Source organism: Marmota flaviventris, chromosome 10, assembly GCF_047511675.1.
Source record: "Marmota flaviventris isolate mMarFla1 chromosome 10, mMarFla1.hap1, whole genome shotgun sequence".
Lineage (NCBI taxonomy): Eukaryota > Metazoa > Chordata > Mammalia > Rodentia > Sciuridae > Marmota > Marmota flaviventris.
Window position 1 is genome coordinate 119,889,396 of NC_092507.1, and position 16,562 is coordinate 119,905,957.

Consider the following 16,562-nt stretch of genomic DNA (forward strand, 5'->3'; position numbering starts at 1 on the left):
GACTGAACTAAACAGAAAGGAGAGCCTGCTCAGTCTCCTCAGACTTAAGCAAGCAAGTCTGTAGACATGTCTGCGGAAAAGATAACAAAAGTAGAAGAGGTATGCAGAATTGGAAGGAGGGACTGGGTTGAAGGAGTTTCCCTTGAGGAGGTTTGCAGATCAGTTTTCTTAGAAGTAGGCTATTTATTGGGGAAAGCGCTTGATTTAAGACTAGGGTATAGTTAGTAACAGGAGTGGGAGACTATGCCTAGCATCTAATAGGTATTCAATGTGCCAGGTGCAGTAGTACACACCTGTAACTCAAGAGACAAGGCAGGAGAACCACAAGTTCAAGGCCAGTCTCAGTAACTTATCAAAAAATAAAAAAGCCCAGGGATGTAACTCAGTGCTTCTGGGTTCAAACCCCAATACTGAGGAGATAGGGGGCCAAATATCAACTCTTGCATGTTTTTTTTTTTATTCTGAAAAGTGTAGAGCTTTCTTCCCACCTCCCCTAGGAAATTGACTACTACCTATCTCAAAAATATTAATCTTGTACAAGAAAAGGATACTTGCCGTTAGTGAGGTTCTGGAGATTAAAGGCAGATCAACAGACTTTCCCTTTTCTTGCAGAACTTTCAAAGGGCCCTAGAATTTAAGAAGATGGTCAACAGGTAATCTCTGCTTCTCTTACCCTTACCCTTCAGCTTGACCTTTCTACACTCCTGTCGCTAAGCCACACCGCAACTCTGTCTCGTTGAGGGCTCATTAAAAGAAAACAGCTCAGGAGCTGAAGCAGGAGGATCACAAGTTCAAAGCCAGCCTCAGCAAAAGCAAGGCGCTAAGCAACTCAATGAAATCATGTCTGTAAATAAAATACAAAATAGGGCTGGGGAATGTGGCTCAGTGGTCAAGTGCCCCTGAGTTCAATCCCTAGAACCTATCCCCTAAAGAAGAAAAAAAAGAAAAAGCCTAGGCCTGGTGGCACCTGCCTATAATGTCAGCTACCAGGAGTCTGAGGTAGGAGTATCAAGTTCTAGGCCAGCCTCGGCAATTTATCAAAACCCTATCTCAAAAAATAAAAAGGGCTGGTGATGTAACTCAGTGATAGAGTGCTTTCCCAGCATGTGTGAGGCCTTTGGGTTGATCCTTAATACCGCAAAGAAGGGGAGAAGGAGGAAAAAGAACTCTGAATCCAGGTCTTCCTCCCAGGAGATTTTGATTGAAATGTCTGGGATAAGATAGAAGAAGCCTATTTTTAAGAATATTGGCCAGGTGCAGTGGCACACACCTATAATCCCAGTGTCTCAGGAGGTTGAAGCAGGAGGATCATGAGTTCAAAAGACAGCCTCAGCAACTTAGGCCCTAAGCAACTCAGAAAGACTCTGTCTCTAAAATAAAATACAAAAAAGAGCTGGGGATGTGGCTCAGTGGTTAAGTGCCACTGGGTTCAATCCCCAGTACCAAAAAAAAAAAAATTTTCAGGTGGTGCACACCTTGTAATCCCAGTAGCTGGGGAGGCTAAGGCAGGAAAAATCAAAGCTTGAGGCCAGCCTCAGCAATTTAGACCCCGTTTAAAAATAAAAAGTAGAGCCAGGCACAGTGGCACAGGCCTGTAATTCTAGCAGCTCAGGAAGCTGAAATAGGAGGATCATGAGTCAAAGCCAGCTTCAGCAATGACAGGTGCTAAGCAAATCAGTGAGACCCTGTCTCTAAATAAAAATACAAAAATGGGCTGGGGATGTGGCTCAGTGGTTGAGTGCCCCTGAGTTCAATCTCTGGTACCAAAAAAAAAAAAAAAATGAGAAGGTACATACACAAGAATGTTCATGACAGAGTTGTTTATAAAAAATAAAGCTGGAAACAAACAACAAAAAAAACTACACAGCCTTTAAACTGAAGGAAGCAAATCTCTGTGTTCATATGAGAAGTCCAAATTGTTAAGTAGCTCTGTGTCTGTAAATGTATAATGTCTAGCTGAGTGCTAGAGTGCTTGCCTTGAATGCCTGAGGTCCTAGTTTAGCTCCCCAGCAATGTAAGTAAGGAGGAAGAGGGGCTGGGGCTGGGGCTTAGTGGTAGGGCGCTCGCCTAGCATGCACGAGACACTGGGTTCAATCCTCAGCACCACATAAAAATAAAAGATATTGTGTCCACCTAAAACTAAAAAATAAATATTTAAAAAAAGAAGGAGGAGGAGAAAGAAAAAAGAAAAGGAAGATATACCTGCTGGTATCTGATAGAAAAATTTCCTGGAAGGATGCATAAGAAACTTCTAAGTTTGTTGAGCAATACTGGGTCAGGGCTAAGCTTTTTTTAATTGTTAAAGAAAAATTTTATTCAAAGTAAAACTAGGACCTGTGCTTGCCTGTAATCCCAGCTGATAAAGGAGGCTGAGGCAGAAGGATCAAAGGTTTGAGGCCAGTCTGGGCGACTTAGTGTCTTGAAATGAAATGAAAAAGAGGTGGGAATGTGACTCAGTATTACAGTGCTTCCCTGGCATTCAAGAGGTCTGTGTTCAATCCCATGTACCATGGAAAGAAAAAAGAAAAAGTAGAGTTAGGGACAATGAGCTGAGATCCAGGTCTGCCACTAAGTGACCTTGGGCAACTCACAACTTTCAGTTTCTTTGCCTATATCATGTAAAAATTAATACCTGTGCCTCAAAGTTATTGTAATGATTAAATAACATAATTACTTAATACGTACCAGGTTCTAAATCAATTGTAGTTTTAAGGATTTTTGCAATCTTTTTGGGGGAGGGGTAGTGGTACCAGGGTTTAAAACCAGGGCACAGGACCACTGAGCCACATCCCAGCCCTATTTTGTATTTTTTTTTACAGACAGGATCTCACTGAGTTGCTTAGTGCCTCACTTTTTTTTTTTTAATATTTATTTTTTAGTTTTCGGCGGACACAACATCTTTGTTTGTATGTGGTGCTGAGGATCGAACCCGGGCCGCACGCATGCCAGGCAAGCGTGATACTGCTTGAGCCACATCCCCAGCCCTAGTGCCTCACTTTTGCTGAGGCTGGCTTTGAACTTGCAGTCCTCTTCCCTCAGCCTCCCGGGCCACTGGGATTACAGGTGTGCGCCACTGTGCCCATATGCAATCTTTTGACAATGGAACAAGGGTTCTAAGTGATGAAGCAGCCTCACTGATTGGGTTTTTAATCTCCACTACTTTTTTTTTTTTTGGTGGTAGTGGTCCTGGGTATTGAGCCCAGGGCCTTGTGCATACTAAGCAAGCACTCTACCAGCTGAGCTACATCCCCAACCCTTCCTTTCCTAATTCTAACCCATTCAACCACCACCTCTGTACCTTGGGCAGGTGGCAAACTTCACATATTCACTGTGCATGGCAGATGACATTGAGCCAGAGGAGAAACCCATACACCATCCTAAGGATGCAAGATGCCATGGTAAAGGAATTGGCACTGGCCAACAAACAACTACTGATGGTGAGTTCTAGGAGAACTGTGCCTTTTCCAGCTGGGATTTCAAAATATTAGTCTCTGTCATTACTCACCCAGCTCATTACACCAGAACATCAACTGTTTAACTCCAAGTGCCAAAGTTCTTTTTCAATAAGTGATTCTTTGCATCCAGCTTGCAGGTAACACATTTCAAAGTCCCAGAGTGACCTGGGTGGTGTTGCATACCTGTAATCAGAACAATTCTTGAGAGTGAGACAGGAGGATTGCAAGTTCAAGTCAGCCTGGGCAACTTAGTGAGACCCTGTCTCAAAATAAAAATAAAAAGGATTGAGGATGTGACTCAGTGGTAGAGCACTTGCCTAGCACATATGAGGTCCAGGTTTCAACCCTCTGTACTGGAAAAAAAAAAAATGTTTTTCCAAAGTGCATTATAGTCTTTGTTTGTCTCATCTTACTGAGACACTAAACTGCCTCCATTAATGCCCGGCACCTACTCTTGTTACGTCTTTCTCTCCCTCATGTCCCAATAGCTGTCATGTCACCATCTTTGTATCCTGGGGAGCCTAGCAGAATTCCTGATTTGTGGTATGTTCTCAGCAAATATTTGCTGGACATAGGGCTTCACCCATGAAGGAAAAAAATTGGTTCAGCCTCTCTAGCACTGTCTAGCTTTGAGTTATAGCTAAGTCCGGGTCCAAAAGAAAAGGAGTTATGGGAAAACAACCAGGAAGAGAGAATGAGGAAGGTTGGTAAACAGAGAGCCAACACCACACTCTTCTGCCCTCCCTGCCAGGTCCGTCAAGCTGCCCTGCACCAGCTGTTTGAAAAGGAGCATCAGCAGTACCAGCAAGAACTAAATCAGATGGGCAAAGCTTTTTATGTGGAGAGACTCTGACAGCCTCCGAAACACTGCTCTTCCCTTCTTGCCATACCTGCTAACGTAGCCTTCTTGAGCCTCTACTACCTTGAACTTCCTTCCCCAAACAGACTGAGCCTGGGACAATTTCCCCATCTTCATCAACTTCCCTGTCAATTCCCTGCTTCCATCTGGGAAACAATCTATTTTTTTAAAAAATGATGAAGGGGGCTGGGGTTGTGGCTCAGCGGCAGAGTGCTCACCTGGCGCATGCAAAGCCCTGGGTTCCATCCTCAGCACCACATAACAATAAATAAATAAAGATGTTGTGTCCATCTGCAACTAAAAAAAATTCTTAAAAATGGTGAAAACGAGTGACGCCTTGTGGTCGGAGTGGGATCTGCAGCGTTGATGTAAGGTGGTGGGGGGTATATAATGGGAGTTGAAATTCTGATTTGATTTAACAAATAAAGCTACCCCTTAAAGGTTCACACTTTTTTGAACAGGGCTCATTCTCTCAGCCTCAAATATTATTTTTTTTCTATTTCTGTGGTACTGGAAATTGAACCCAGGGGCACTTTACTACTGAGCTACAGCCCTCTTTTATTTCTTACTTTGAGACAGGGTCTCAAAGTTGCTTAGGGCCCCACTAAGTTGCTGAGGGTGGCTTTGAATTTGTGATTCTCTTGACTGAGCCTCCAGAGCCACTGGTATTACAGGTGTGTGCCACTGCACCCAGCTTTTTTTTTTTTTTTTTTTTTTTTTTTTTTTTTTTACTTTTGAGGCAGGTTCTCACTAAGTTGCTGAGGGTCTTGCTAAATTGCTGAGGCTAGCCTCGAATTTGCAATTATCCTGCTTCAACCTCCCAAATCGCTGGGATTATTGCTGGGGTGTATGCTGCTCTGCCCAGCTTTGATTTGTTCTTAACTACCATAATTTTGATTTCCTGGACTTTGCACACCTCCTCTCAGATCTTTTCTGTATACTGGGACAAATAGCTTTGAATGTGGCTATGAATCTACAGGCACTATGGTGCTTGAGTGTTAGGATACAGTATTCGAGGTTTTATGTCATTTAACTATTATGAAACCTTTTTTTTTTTTCTTTGAGGTTGAACCAGGGCCCTTAACCACCAAGCCACATCCCAAGCCCTTTTATATATTTTATTAGACACAAGGTCTTGTTGCGTTGCTTAGGGCCTCAATGAGTTGCTGAGGCTGGCTTTGAGCTCACAATCCTCCTGCCTTAGCCTCCCAAACTTCTGGGATTACAGGCATGCGCCCCTGCACCTGGCTTTATTGTGAAATCTTAGAAGCCTCTTTCCTATGAGCCTGAATACCCACCTCTGCAAGAATGAGAGGATTCCAGACTCAAATGCCCCCAGGTAAAAGGCAGATAATGTAGAAGGTGTGAGAAAATAAAGGATAAGGAGATTTGTGAGAGATCAGGAAGAGTATGTCCATCCAGAAGGCATTTTAAATACTGAAAAGTACTGAATGTACCCACAGGACACAGAGAACCTTATTATTAAGGCTCTACTTTCTATTCAAATGACTTCCAAAGCCAAAGAGACACACACTATTGTTCCCTGATGTAATTGTCACTCAAATTACTTTTCCCAAGTCTCTTGCCTTGCCAGTGGCAACTCTCTGGTCACTCATCTTGGCCACATGATCTTTTCCTCCCCTCAACTCCATGTGGCTGTCTCCACTACAAAACCCACAACCTTCATTTCTTCTCTCAAGTTTGACTCTATCCTTCAATCTACTGAATCCCCAATTTTTCAACTTCCAGATGTTAGATCTTCTTCCTTCTGACCCTTCACATTCCTGATAAGTGCTGAGAGGTAACAGGGTAACGAGGAAAGCACAAGACAGGCACAGTGGCACACACCTGGAATCCCAGTGCCTTGGGAGGCTGAGGTAGGAGAAACCCAAATTTGAGACCAGCCTGGGCAACATAGGGAGAACCTGTCTCAAAATGAAAAAAAGGTCTGGGATGTTGCTCAGTGGTACAGTGCCCTGGGTGCAATCCCGCTGCCCTAAAAAAGAGAGAAAGAACACAGGTTTTGGAGGCAGGTGTGGTTTCACATTCCGGCTTTGCTTCTTTAATTTGTGAATCATCATGTGTAAGTTATTTAATTTACCTGAGTCTCATTTCCTCTTCTGAAAATGAGGATAGGACAGGCTGGGGTTGTAGCTTAGTGTAGAACACTTGCTTAGCATGTGTGAGGCCCTGAGCAACACACACACACACACACACACACACACACACGAAAAATAGGACAAAAATACTCATCACAATTTCTTTTTTTGGGGAAAGAGGTACCAGGGATTGAACTCAGGGGCACTCGACCACTGAGCCACATCCTTAGCCCTATTTTGTATTTTACTTAGAGTCAGGGTCTCACTGAGTTGCTTAGGGCCTCACTAAATTGCTGAGGCTGGCTTTGAACTTGCTATCCTCCTGTCTTCAGCCTCCCTAGCTGCTGGGATTACAGGCATGCGCCACCGCACCCAGCTACTCAGCACACATTGAGGATTAATCAAATAGTGAGAGCAAGCCCACTAGTGCTTGGCACACAGAAGGTACCCTCATGTTTCCCCTCAGATTTCTCCATTACCTAGGTCCCTGTTTGTTGGCCTCTGGCCAGCCCCCTCTTCACTTCACAGTCATTTTCCATCCCATGCTCATCCCTCTCTCTGCCCTCCTCATTCTTCCATCTCCAGCCCCATCACCTCTGCTTCCTAAACCTCTATCTTTAGTTGGTAGCCACTCATGCATGCGTCCTTCTGCCAAACAAAACGTGGAGCTCACGGGCTGTGCCGAGGAGTGAGGGGCATGAACAGTAATGACAGATACAAGGTGTATTTAATAGGAGTCAAAACCATGCACATGGGGCCTGCAGTTGACCACAAAACTGAAGCTGTCTCCTGTTTCCTGCCCTCGATTTCCCAAAGGTCTGCTGTCTTGCCTTTATTACTTCTTTCATCTTCCCTCTTCCCTCTTATCTGTCTCCCAGTTCATTTGTGTTGTTGTTGTTGTTTGTTTGTTTGGTCTGGGGATTGAACCAGGCACTTAAGCACTGAGCCACATCTCCATCCCTTTTTATGTTTATTCTTATTTTAAGACAGGGTCTTGCTAAGTTGCCTGGTGCCTTGTTAAGTTACTGAGGCTGGCCTCCATCCTCCTGCCTCAGCCTCTCGAGTTGCTGGGATTATAGGCATGTGCCACCATGCCCAGTTCCCAGGACACCTTTAGCTTCTTATTCACCAAATTATGCGACTTGTAATGAAGAGAACAGGCTGTAATACTGAATGGGTCTGGGTTCCAATCCTTGTTCTGTCACCAGCTGTGGGACCCCATGCAAGTCACTTTGATTTTCTGGGTTACGGTTCCTTATGTGTAAGATGGAGATAATGTCTACTTCATTGGGTTGCTGTGGGGATGAAATGAAGCACTTGGCAGAGATTCACACACAATGTCCAACAAATGGTAACCCATCCTGAGGTTTTCCGCCTCTAATGAGACTTTCCCCCTTCTTGCTTCTGCTCTATGACCTAGATTTTCCTACTTCAAAGCAACTTCCTCACCACCTCTTCTATTTTTCTGTGCTTCTTTTTCTGTTTGATTGGACCCACAGAACGTCCCATCCCCTCTGACATGATCCCTGACCTTGGCCTCTTACCGCAGGGCTTGTCAGTGCCAGGCTGGCTCCAGTATTGGCAGATCGGCCCCCCACAGAGCCTGTCTTCCCCGATCCTCTCAGCCTATCCTGTCGGCTCTCATCACATCACAGGAGGTACCCATCCAGCCTCTCTTTCCGCTATAGTTGATGCCTTGGCCAGATCCTGCGGCCCAGAAGGGCTCAGTCCTGTTTGAAGTAACCACATAGGAAGCACTTCCAGGAGAACCCGAGGAATTTTATCAGAGGCCATGTGACATTTTTGCCTAGTTTTGACATCCAAAGTCTCCTTCTAAGAGAGCCAATATTCCCAGTCTGCTTCTGTTCCCCCAGTTCCCCAAACACCAAAGTCCTTCCAAGTCTTGCTAGTTTCTTTTCCAGCCTCCCTCCCTTCAGCCTTTGGTTTCCCAGTGAGAACAAGTTCCTCAGAGAAGGGGCTAGAACTTAGGGGGTTAAGGATAAGGAGGAAGGGCAAGAAAAATGAAAATCACACTTACACTTTGGGAGTCACAAATGAACAAAGATGTAAGACCACCCACAGGGCCTCCACTGGGGCCTGTGTGCTCATCGTTAGTCTCTCCCTGGAAGGCAAGAGCTGCACAACAGGAATTGACTGGGGCTTGGGACAAGCTATCGATCAAGATCAAGGTCATTGTGGAATTGGTGTGTGGCCAGGGGAGTGTAGGGACTAATGGCAATGGGAACAAGGACACATGGAACAGGCCTGGGGGCTAAAGCAGAGAGCCTTTCTCCCACCCGCCCCACTTCCACCCAACCTCCCCACCCCGCAGTGTAGCTATAACTCAGGCTCCTTTCGGCCACAGTAGAGAAAGCGTCTGCTTACCACATGACATACAACAGATCTGACTCTCTTCAAGAGAGAAAGAAGGGAAGAAGCCCGGACCCTGGGAGGGAAGACCCTTGGAGAAGCCAGCTCAGGAGTTCTTGTGGTAAAAAGCCCCAGAAGAGAAGGCCACTGGGCTCCCTCTCTCAATCTTGAGTTAAAGCTTTCCTTTCAATTCTGCCAGGCAGGAGAGATCTAGGCCATCCCTCCTGGATCCCCACTGGAGCTTGCTGGTGAGACAGCTCACTCTTCTGTTCTGGACATCCAAGGGTGACTTTAAGGAGTATGCCTGGAGGTCATGGGGGAAAAGGTGAGAAGGGACAAAATGGAGGAAAGAAGAAGCCCAGCACGTTGGAGTTTTCTGACTATAATATTTTCTCATCTGTAGCAGGAGGTACCAAGATGGTGCCTACTGAGAGGACCTCGGCAACTTCCTTCGTGGGTGAGATCTGGAAAGGTTAGGAGTTCTGTTGAAAAGGTAAAGCAGGACATACAAGCCCTCCCACCCCACCCCCAGAAAGCCTCCAGCCAGCTGGAATGGCATCCAAGACAGCAGGTGGCAAAAAGCTGATGAGAAGCTGCTGACATTGCTGATCGTCTAGGCTGGGGCCGTGACATAGAGGGGAGACAAGCTTCGTGTGGGAGCTTTGGGGAATGAGATAGGTGCCCGGATGTGGAGTCCTGCCGGGTATTCTTCCTGCTTTAGGCCAGCGTGATCCAGAAAAGGCCAGGCACTGGTGGGAGCCGGGCTGTGGCCGGGAGGGCACGAAGAGCACATGAGCAAGGGCTGGCTGTTCTGGGAGGTGCAAAGCAGGGGTCAGTGCCCTTCCAGAAGATAGCTCGCCATCTAGATGTGATTGGATCCAGTAGTCTCTGCCCTGACCTTTCTTTGAAGTGAGGAGAAAGGCTGGTGATCACCAAAGCTCTCCTGCTTGTTTTCGGGTTTTGTTTTTTTGTTTGTTTGTTTAGAGGTTTTCTTGTTTTGTTTTTTGGTACTAAGGATTGAAATCAGGGGCACTTTAATACTGAGCTACATCCCCAGCCCTTTATATTTATTTATCATTTTTGTTTGTTTGTTTGTGGTGCTGGGGATTGAACCTGGGGCCTTGTGCACACTGAGTTACATCCTCAGCCCTCTTTTTATTTTTATTTTGAGACAGAGTCTCACCAAGTTGCTAAGATTGGCCTTGAACTTGTGATCCTCCTACTTCAGCCCTCCAAGTAGATGGGATTTAAGGCATGCACCACCATGCCTTCCTACCTGCTTCTGTGTGATATGTTTGATATTGGGTTGTTTAATTAGAAACCAACTAAATGTCAAACATATTCTTATAGCAGCAGGCAATTCAGCATCACTCACACTTCTATCTCGACCTCTAGGGCTCTGGGACTCCTCTGTCTTTTTTACTGAGCCTCTTCTCTCCAGGACTACCCCCCTCCCCAAAGAGCAGTAGATGCAACCCAGGTGGATTTCAATCTTAACCTGAAGGACTGGTGTGGGAGTGGAAGAGAGCTGGAATTGGGAATCAAATCTCTCTATATATCTTGCCCCCCTTTCACTAGTAGGGATCATCTTTCTTTTTTGTCCTTGTATTTTTCTTCTTTTGCCCCCTCCCCGCCATCCTCTGCTTCCTCTCCCTGGGACTCTGGTTCCCTAATTCTTTTCCCTGGCTCCTCTCCACAGTAGGGGTCTTTGGTTTCTCTGCTTTCCTTCAGGTCAGCTGATGGTCTAGCTGCTGGTCTACCAGTAGTAGTCTACTACTACTGTTCTGTGCCTGGAAGCTTTCATGAGTGAACTCCAGCTCTGCTCTGCCCGCTGTCCAGATTGGTGTTTCAGTTCCCACATGGCTGAGGTTTAGCATTAATACTAACTATCTTTGACATTATGACTAATTCAAGCCATTTATTCTTCCGTGAGAGCTCTGGTCACCTTGAACAGTGCCCACCTCTCCTCTGGCATATTCTTGGGTGTATGATGCCAGTATATGGGTATCAATTGCCACCTGCCAATAACAAGGCTCCAAGTGGAAAATGAACATGACTTGGAAACCCACCAGGGGGTTGGTGATGATTATAAAGGTGTGGTAGGCAATGGGTTGGGTGTTGAAGAGAGAACGTGAAGAGCAAAGAGCAACAGAGACCCTGCTATGTATGGACGCAAAAGTTAAGATCACTTGGGGGTGGGGGCTGGGGTTATGGCTCAGTGGTAAAGCGCTCGTCTAGCACGTGCGAGGCGCTGGGTTCGATCCTCAGCACCACATAAAAATAAATAAATAAATGTACAACTGCAACTAAAAAAAAGGTTACTTTTTCGGAAAAAACAGATGCATTATCTTGTCTGGATTACTCTGACCCTCCCTATTTCTCTCTCCACCTCACTCGAAGCTCTGGGGTGGCCTTCCAGATCTCAATCCTACCCTCTTACTCTATTCCTATGCCTCTAAGGGAGAGGAATGATGTCTCCTGCCAATTAGAGACTCCCAAAATAGCACAGCAATTTGATCTGGAGATCTGGGGGAATTGTCAAGGATCATGAGTGACCTCCCCTCTTCACTGTTGTCCAAGTTCCCTGAATACCAGGAATCAAAAGATGAAACTCAACCAGTAGAGTTGGATCTGCATCCAACAGAGTCTAGGGGAGAGCATGGAGGGAACTGAAGGGTAACTAGGCCCCTCAGGATGAATACTGCCATTCTAGAATTGCCAAAGTGTTCTTCTCTATGTTCTCCCCTCCCCTGCCCTGCACTTTTAAATCACCCAGAAAGAGTGGAAAGTTTCAGGGTCAGGGAGAGCCTTTCCCCTCCCCCACTTTCCATTGTCTAAAATCAGCCTCAGCTGTTCCCCCTTGCTTTTTTTTTTTTTTTTTTTTTGGTGGTTGTTGGTGGTGGTGATGTCAGTCCATCAAAGTGTCTCACCCTGTGTTCCCCCGGGAGAATACTGATGGGGGTGGAGGGAGTTGGAAAGACCATATTGGGAATAAGAGGTGGAGCCCTAAGCAGAGATAAAGGCTCAAGTCTGGGGACCCCTCGTTGCTCAGACAGCATCTCCTCCTTTCTTGTCCTAGTCTCTAGTTCTCCATTGTTCACAGGTAATCCCACCAACAGCCACTGCTCATGATGGAGGCCATCAAGAAAAAAATGCAGATGCTGAAGTTGGACAAGGAGAATGCTCTGGACCGGGCAGAGCAGGCTGAAGCGGAGCAGAAGCAGGCCGAGGAAAGGAGTAAGCAGGTAAGCGCGGCACCTGGCCATCTCACCTGCTGGGGAACCGGAGGGGGACAGGGAAGGGGGTTCATGGGAAAGGCAGTGACCACTGGTGCCAGCTCCTTCTTTGGAGGGAGGGACTCCCCAGCCTCAATGGACAGTAGAGGACCTCTAGGGTCCTCGAATGCCTGTGTAACTGTGGCAAAGTCAGTGGCCTCTTTGGTGCCACAGTGTGACTGCTGGATTAGTGGACCACATTTTGGAAGAACCTCTGACTTCTAGAGGAAAAGGTAAGAGTTTAACATGAACCACCTCTTTTCTCTTAAATAGTGTCACAGGTATCTTTCGACGCTCTGGATATTTACCATCTAAGGGTCTTGGATGAAAACCCAGGACGGTTTGTTGATCTTAGGATCAGAGACTTTAGGGTCCCAGAGCAAGCCACAACATTACTCCTGGAGCAGTGGGATGAAAGTGGTTGGAGAGAAAATGTGTCTGTCTCTGGGGAGGGTAACGTGGAGGCTGGACTCAGAGTCTATCAGAGTCCGAGTCTGCATGATCATGCATGATCCAGATCTCAATCCTACCCTCTTTGTGTGTGACTCTCTGGACTCCTGTAGCTGGAGGATGAATTAGCAGCTATGCAGAAGAAGCTGAAAGGGACAGAGGATGAGCTGGACAAGTATTCTGAAGCCTTAAAGGATGCCCAGGAGAAGCTGGAGCTAGCAGAGAAGAAGGCAGCTGATGTAAGTATGAGAGAGATGGAGGATGTGTTTCATCTACACACAGACATCTTCATATTAATATATTCCAACACACTCTGATGTATACATACTTGTGGGCTCATGAAACATAGACATATATACCCATACACATTTTTGCATTTAATCACATGCTAGTATATCCTCATAATGGCATATATTTTCTTTCTCAAAGACATGTTGGGGTTGGGGATGTAGCTCAGTGGTAGAGTACTTGCCCAGCACATATGAGAAAATGGGTTGAAAGAAAAAGAAAGAAAGGCCCAGTGCAGTGGTGCATGCCTGTAATCCCAGCAACTTGGGAAGCTAAAGCAAGAGGATTGCAAGTTCAAGACCAGTCTGGGCAACTTACCAAGACCCTGTCTTGCAATAAAATATAAAAAGTGTTGAGGATGTGGCTCAGTGGTTAAATACCCTGGGTTCAATCCCCTGTACAAGAAAAGAAAGAGAGAGAGAGAGAGAGGAGAGAGGAGACAGACATTCATGTAGATGTCTCATTTTTATTTTACCTACCCCCAGCTGGGGAATTTAATTATCTTTTCCAGGACCTGGACAAAGGGATTGGACTCCCAGTCCAGACTGCTATCATGTATCCTACCTCCTACCCCATGCCACATTCTTAGCTTTTGTGTACAAGGCTAGGCATGTAGATGTGTGTATTAATAGAGAAACTCTCATATCTCAACTGCCCAACAAAGCCGGCTTGGATTTCACAATGGGAAATGGAGGTCACATTGACCCTGGCCCTATATGGGTCTATTCATCTTGGCCAATGTGGACACCTGCCCTTATGCGTCAGATACCATAGGAAGTACTGCTCATAGGGCAACTCAGAGGTCCCTAGAGTGGACTTTAATAGAAACTAAGGAATCTTAGGAGGTAAAGTTATCACCACCAGACCTTACTCTATGTTCTTGAGTAAATTATTGTTTCTGTAGGGCTGATTGTTCACATTTGAAAAGGAAGTAAATTACCTTTTTTTTAACCACTTCCTATTATCCTGTAACCACCTATTTTCTTTCATTTTCAATTTTGAAGTTTGCTGCAAAGATAATAGACCAGATAGGAAATTTTTTGGAAGAAAAATACCATAGAAATACTTTTTTGGGGTACTGGGGATTGAACCCAAAACCTTCCACTGGGCTATAAACCCAGCCCACAGGAATTGTCTCCCTACCACCTGTAGTACTGGGGATTGAACCTAGTGGTACAGGGGCACTCTACTACTGAGCTACATTCCCAGCCCTTTTATTTATTTTGATCTCATTAAATCGCTATACCTGGCCTCAGTCTCTGAAGTTGCTGGGATTATAGGTGTGCCACCATGCCCAGCTCTTTGCAAAAGAGAATTCTCTCTTCTTGGAAAACTGCAAACAAACAAGCAAACAAACAAAACCCCACAGGTTACCCCCAGGGTGAGTGATAGACAGCTTGTTGGCATTGCCAAGCCTAGGTCCCAGGTATGGATGGATGAATCTCTCTGGTTCCAGTATATGGACAGGAGGATAGACGTTTTCACAAACTAGCACAATGTCAGGTTAGCATAGTTTTGTGAGATGCTAGAAAACAACGCCCCAGGGAGGTCCTTAAGCTAAAACATTTGCAGGCTCAAGGAGGTGTGTTCCAGAAGCAAGAAAAAGAAGTCTAATATCAGATCTTGGAAGAGGGAAAGTGACAGAGGCTATAGATAATAAATCAATATTACCGGGAAGATAAAGGAATTTCTTGGGGCTGAATTCTGTCTGTTGAATTGTTTATTTATTTTATTTATTTATTTTGATACTTGTGATTGAACACAGGGGTGATTTACCACTGAGCTACATCCCCAATCCTTTAAGTTTTTTTTTTCTTTTTGAGATAGTGTCTTGCTAAGTGGCCAAGGCTGGCCTCAAACTTGAGATCCTCTTGCCTCAGTCTCCAGAGTAGCTGGGATTACAGGTGTGCATTGGCATACCCAGTTTGTCTTAAAATGTTTTATACAACCGGGCATGGTGGTGTACACCTGTAAACCCAGCAACTCAGAAGGCTGAGGCAGGAGAATCACAAGTTCAAAACTAGTCTCAGCAACTTAGGGAGGCTCTAAGCAACTTAGTGTCTCAAAATAAAAAATAAAAACAGCTAGGGATGTGGCTCAGTGGTTGAGCACCCCGGGTTCAATCCCTGATACCAAAAAAAAAAAAAAAAAAAAAAAAGGAAAGCAAGTTATTGTTTATAGGAAATGGAAAAGTACCAAATAAGGAAGAGTAGCAAGGTTTAAAAAGAGAGCAAGAGCCAGGCATGGTGGCACATGCCTGTAATCTCAGCAGCTCAGGAGGCTGAGACAGGAGGAACGCAAGTTCAAAGCCAGCCTCAGCAACTTTGAGGCGCTACACAACTCAGTGAGACCCTATCTCTAAAAAAAATCAAAAGAAAAAAAAATTAGGACTGGGGATGTGACTCAGTGGTTGAGTGCCCCTGAGTTCAATCCCTGGTACCAAAAAAAAAAAAAAAAAAAAAAAAGAGAGAGAGAGATAGAGAGAGAGAGAGAGAGAGAGAGAGCGAGCAAGGGTCAGCATCATCTGCAGCATAATATATATATATATATATATATATATACATCTTTGTGGGAAGGGTGCTTTGTCCAATACAAAGGAAGCTCTGTTCTTCTGATTAATAAATAAGTAAACAGAACATATTACCTTGTTGTAGGTGGACAGGGAGGAGAGGGATGAGGAAGTGAATAGCTGCATGTTTACACAGACAGAACTGGTTATCTGAGAAGCCTTTGTGAAAGTCTAGGATTTGCTAGGACTGCTTGAACAAAGAAAGGCAAGGATGTGGCAAAGGTCAATCCAAACTTTATTTTTTGTACTTCTCCAAGATTGTCTAATATTGTTTTAAAAATTGTGCCAAAATATAAATACATAAAATTTGCCACTTTAACCATCTTTTAAGTACACAGCGACACTACATATACATTTACACTGTTGTGCAACCATGCCTAAGGCCCTCTTAATCTGAGATGAAATCAGAAGATGTTTAGGGAGAAACAGGTAAGAGGAGTACAATGGTTAGGACACAAGAGTCATAACACCCTTGTTTAGGAATAGGCATTGGGAGAGATGGGGGGAGAAGGAACAGACCTGGACATATAAACTTGTTGATATATTATATTGTTTGTCACCAGGAAAACAATAGCACTGGGCCCCTTGCTGCCTATCCATCATGTTCTTAAAGGCTATCAGGAGTCAGCCCATCTGTTTCCCTGGATCAAGAGGAGATTATCTGTTCAAGTCCACCAGCCTCAGGAATGCAGTGGTGCTCTCAACACCCCTTTGGGTTGTCTAGGACAAGGGCTTCAGCTTCTTCACTGGGGCCCAGAGAGGTGCAATAGTGCCCTCTGCTGATCAGTGTCCAGATAAGGAAATCTCACTTCCACCTTGGGATGAGATTTCTTTAAAGCCAGCTGGAAAAATTAGGCCATCAAGTGCAGAGTCAGAACCCTGCTCTTCCTTTGCAGTTACTGTGGGAGAAATCAAAGTACCCTACCAAGAAAATTTATTTTTGGTCCAAGTTTTTTTCTTCTGAATAAGGTCATTATTTAGTATTTCAAAAAGAGAGAGGAAGGCAGATTCTCTGGAGGGGGCATCCTTAGAATCAGACCCAGATATTACACTACAATTGTCTTTCCAACACTTTTAAGGGTTAGGATTCTTGATTCTAAGTCCTATTCTATATGCTAATTCTGTAGGGGAAAAGAGCTGCACCAGAGGAGAAATTTATCATTATTACTTACTGAGAAGGATGAAGGAATACAAAGA

General features: G+C 44.9%; 2 protein-coding genes across 8 annotated transcripts in view; both read left to right on the forward strand.

The window, feature by feature from the left end:
- Positions 1-66: 66 nt before the first annotated feature.
- On the forward strand, positions 67-4,446 carry Cfap141 (cilia and flagella associated protein 141). The gene is made up of 4 exons (XM_027920765.2): positions 67-99; positions 613-653; positions 3,308-3,437; positions 4,207-4,446. The coding sequence occupies exons 1-4, from the start codon at positions 67-69 to the stop codon at positions 4,306-4,308; spliced, it is 306 nt and encodes a 101-aa protein (XP_027776566.1). The 3' UTR covers positions 4,309-4,446.
- A 7,465-nt stretch (positions 4,447-11,911) lies between these two features.
- Tpm3 (tropomyosin 3) overlaps positions 11,912-16,562 on the forward strand; it is a 29,174-nt gene continuing 24,523 nt past the window's right edge. For 5 of the 7 annotated variants that reach the window (XM_027920955.2, XM_027920957.2, XM_027920960.2 and 2 more), the window contains exons 1-2: positions 11,912-12,028; positions 12,622-12,747. In XM_027920955.2, the coding sequence (XP_027776756.1) occupies positions 11,912-12,028; positions 12,622-12,747 (243 nt within the window). The remainder of the gene's footprint in view (positions 12,029-12,621; positions 12,748-16,562) is intronic. The other 2 variants (XM_027920959.2, XM_071618408.1) reach the window with 1 other exon arrangement.

Coding starts and splice junctions, on each gene's coding strand:
- Cfap141 (XM_027920765.2), top strand. CDS start 67: ATGTCTGCGGAAAAGATAACAAAAGTAGAAGAG. Junction 100..612: donor AGATAACAAAAGTAGAAGAG/GTATGCAGAATT, acceptor CTTTTCTTGCAG/AACTTTCAAAGGGCCCTAGA. Junction 654..3,307: donor TTTAAGAAGATGGTCAACAG/GTAATCTCTGCT, acceptor TACCTTGGGCAG/GTGGCAAACTTCACATATTC.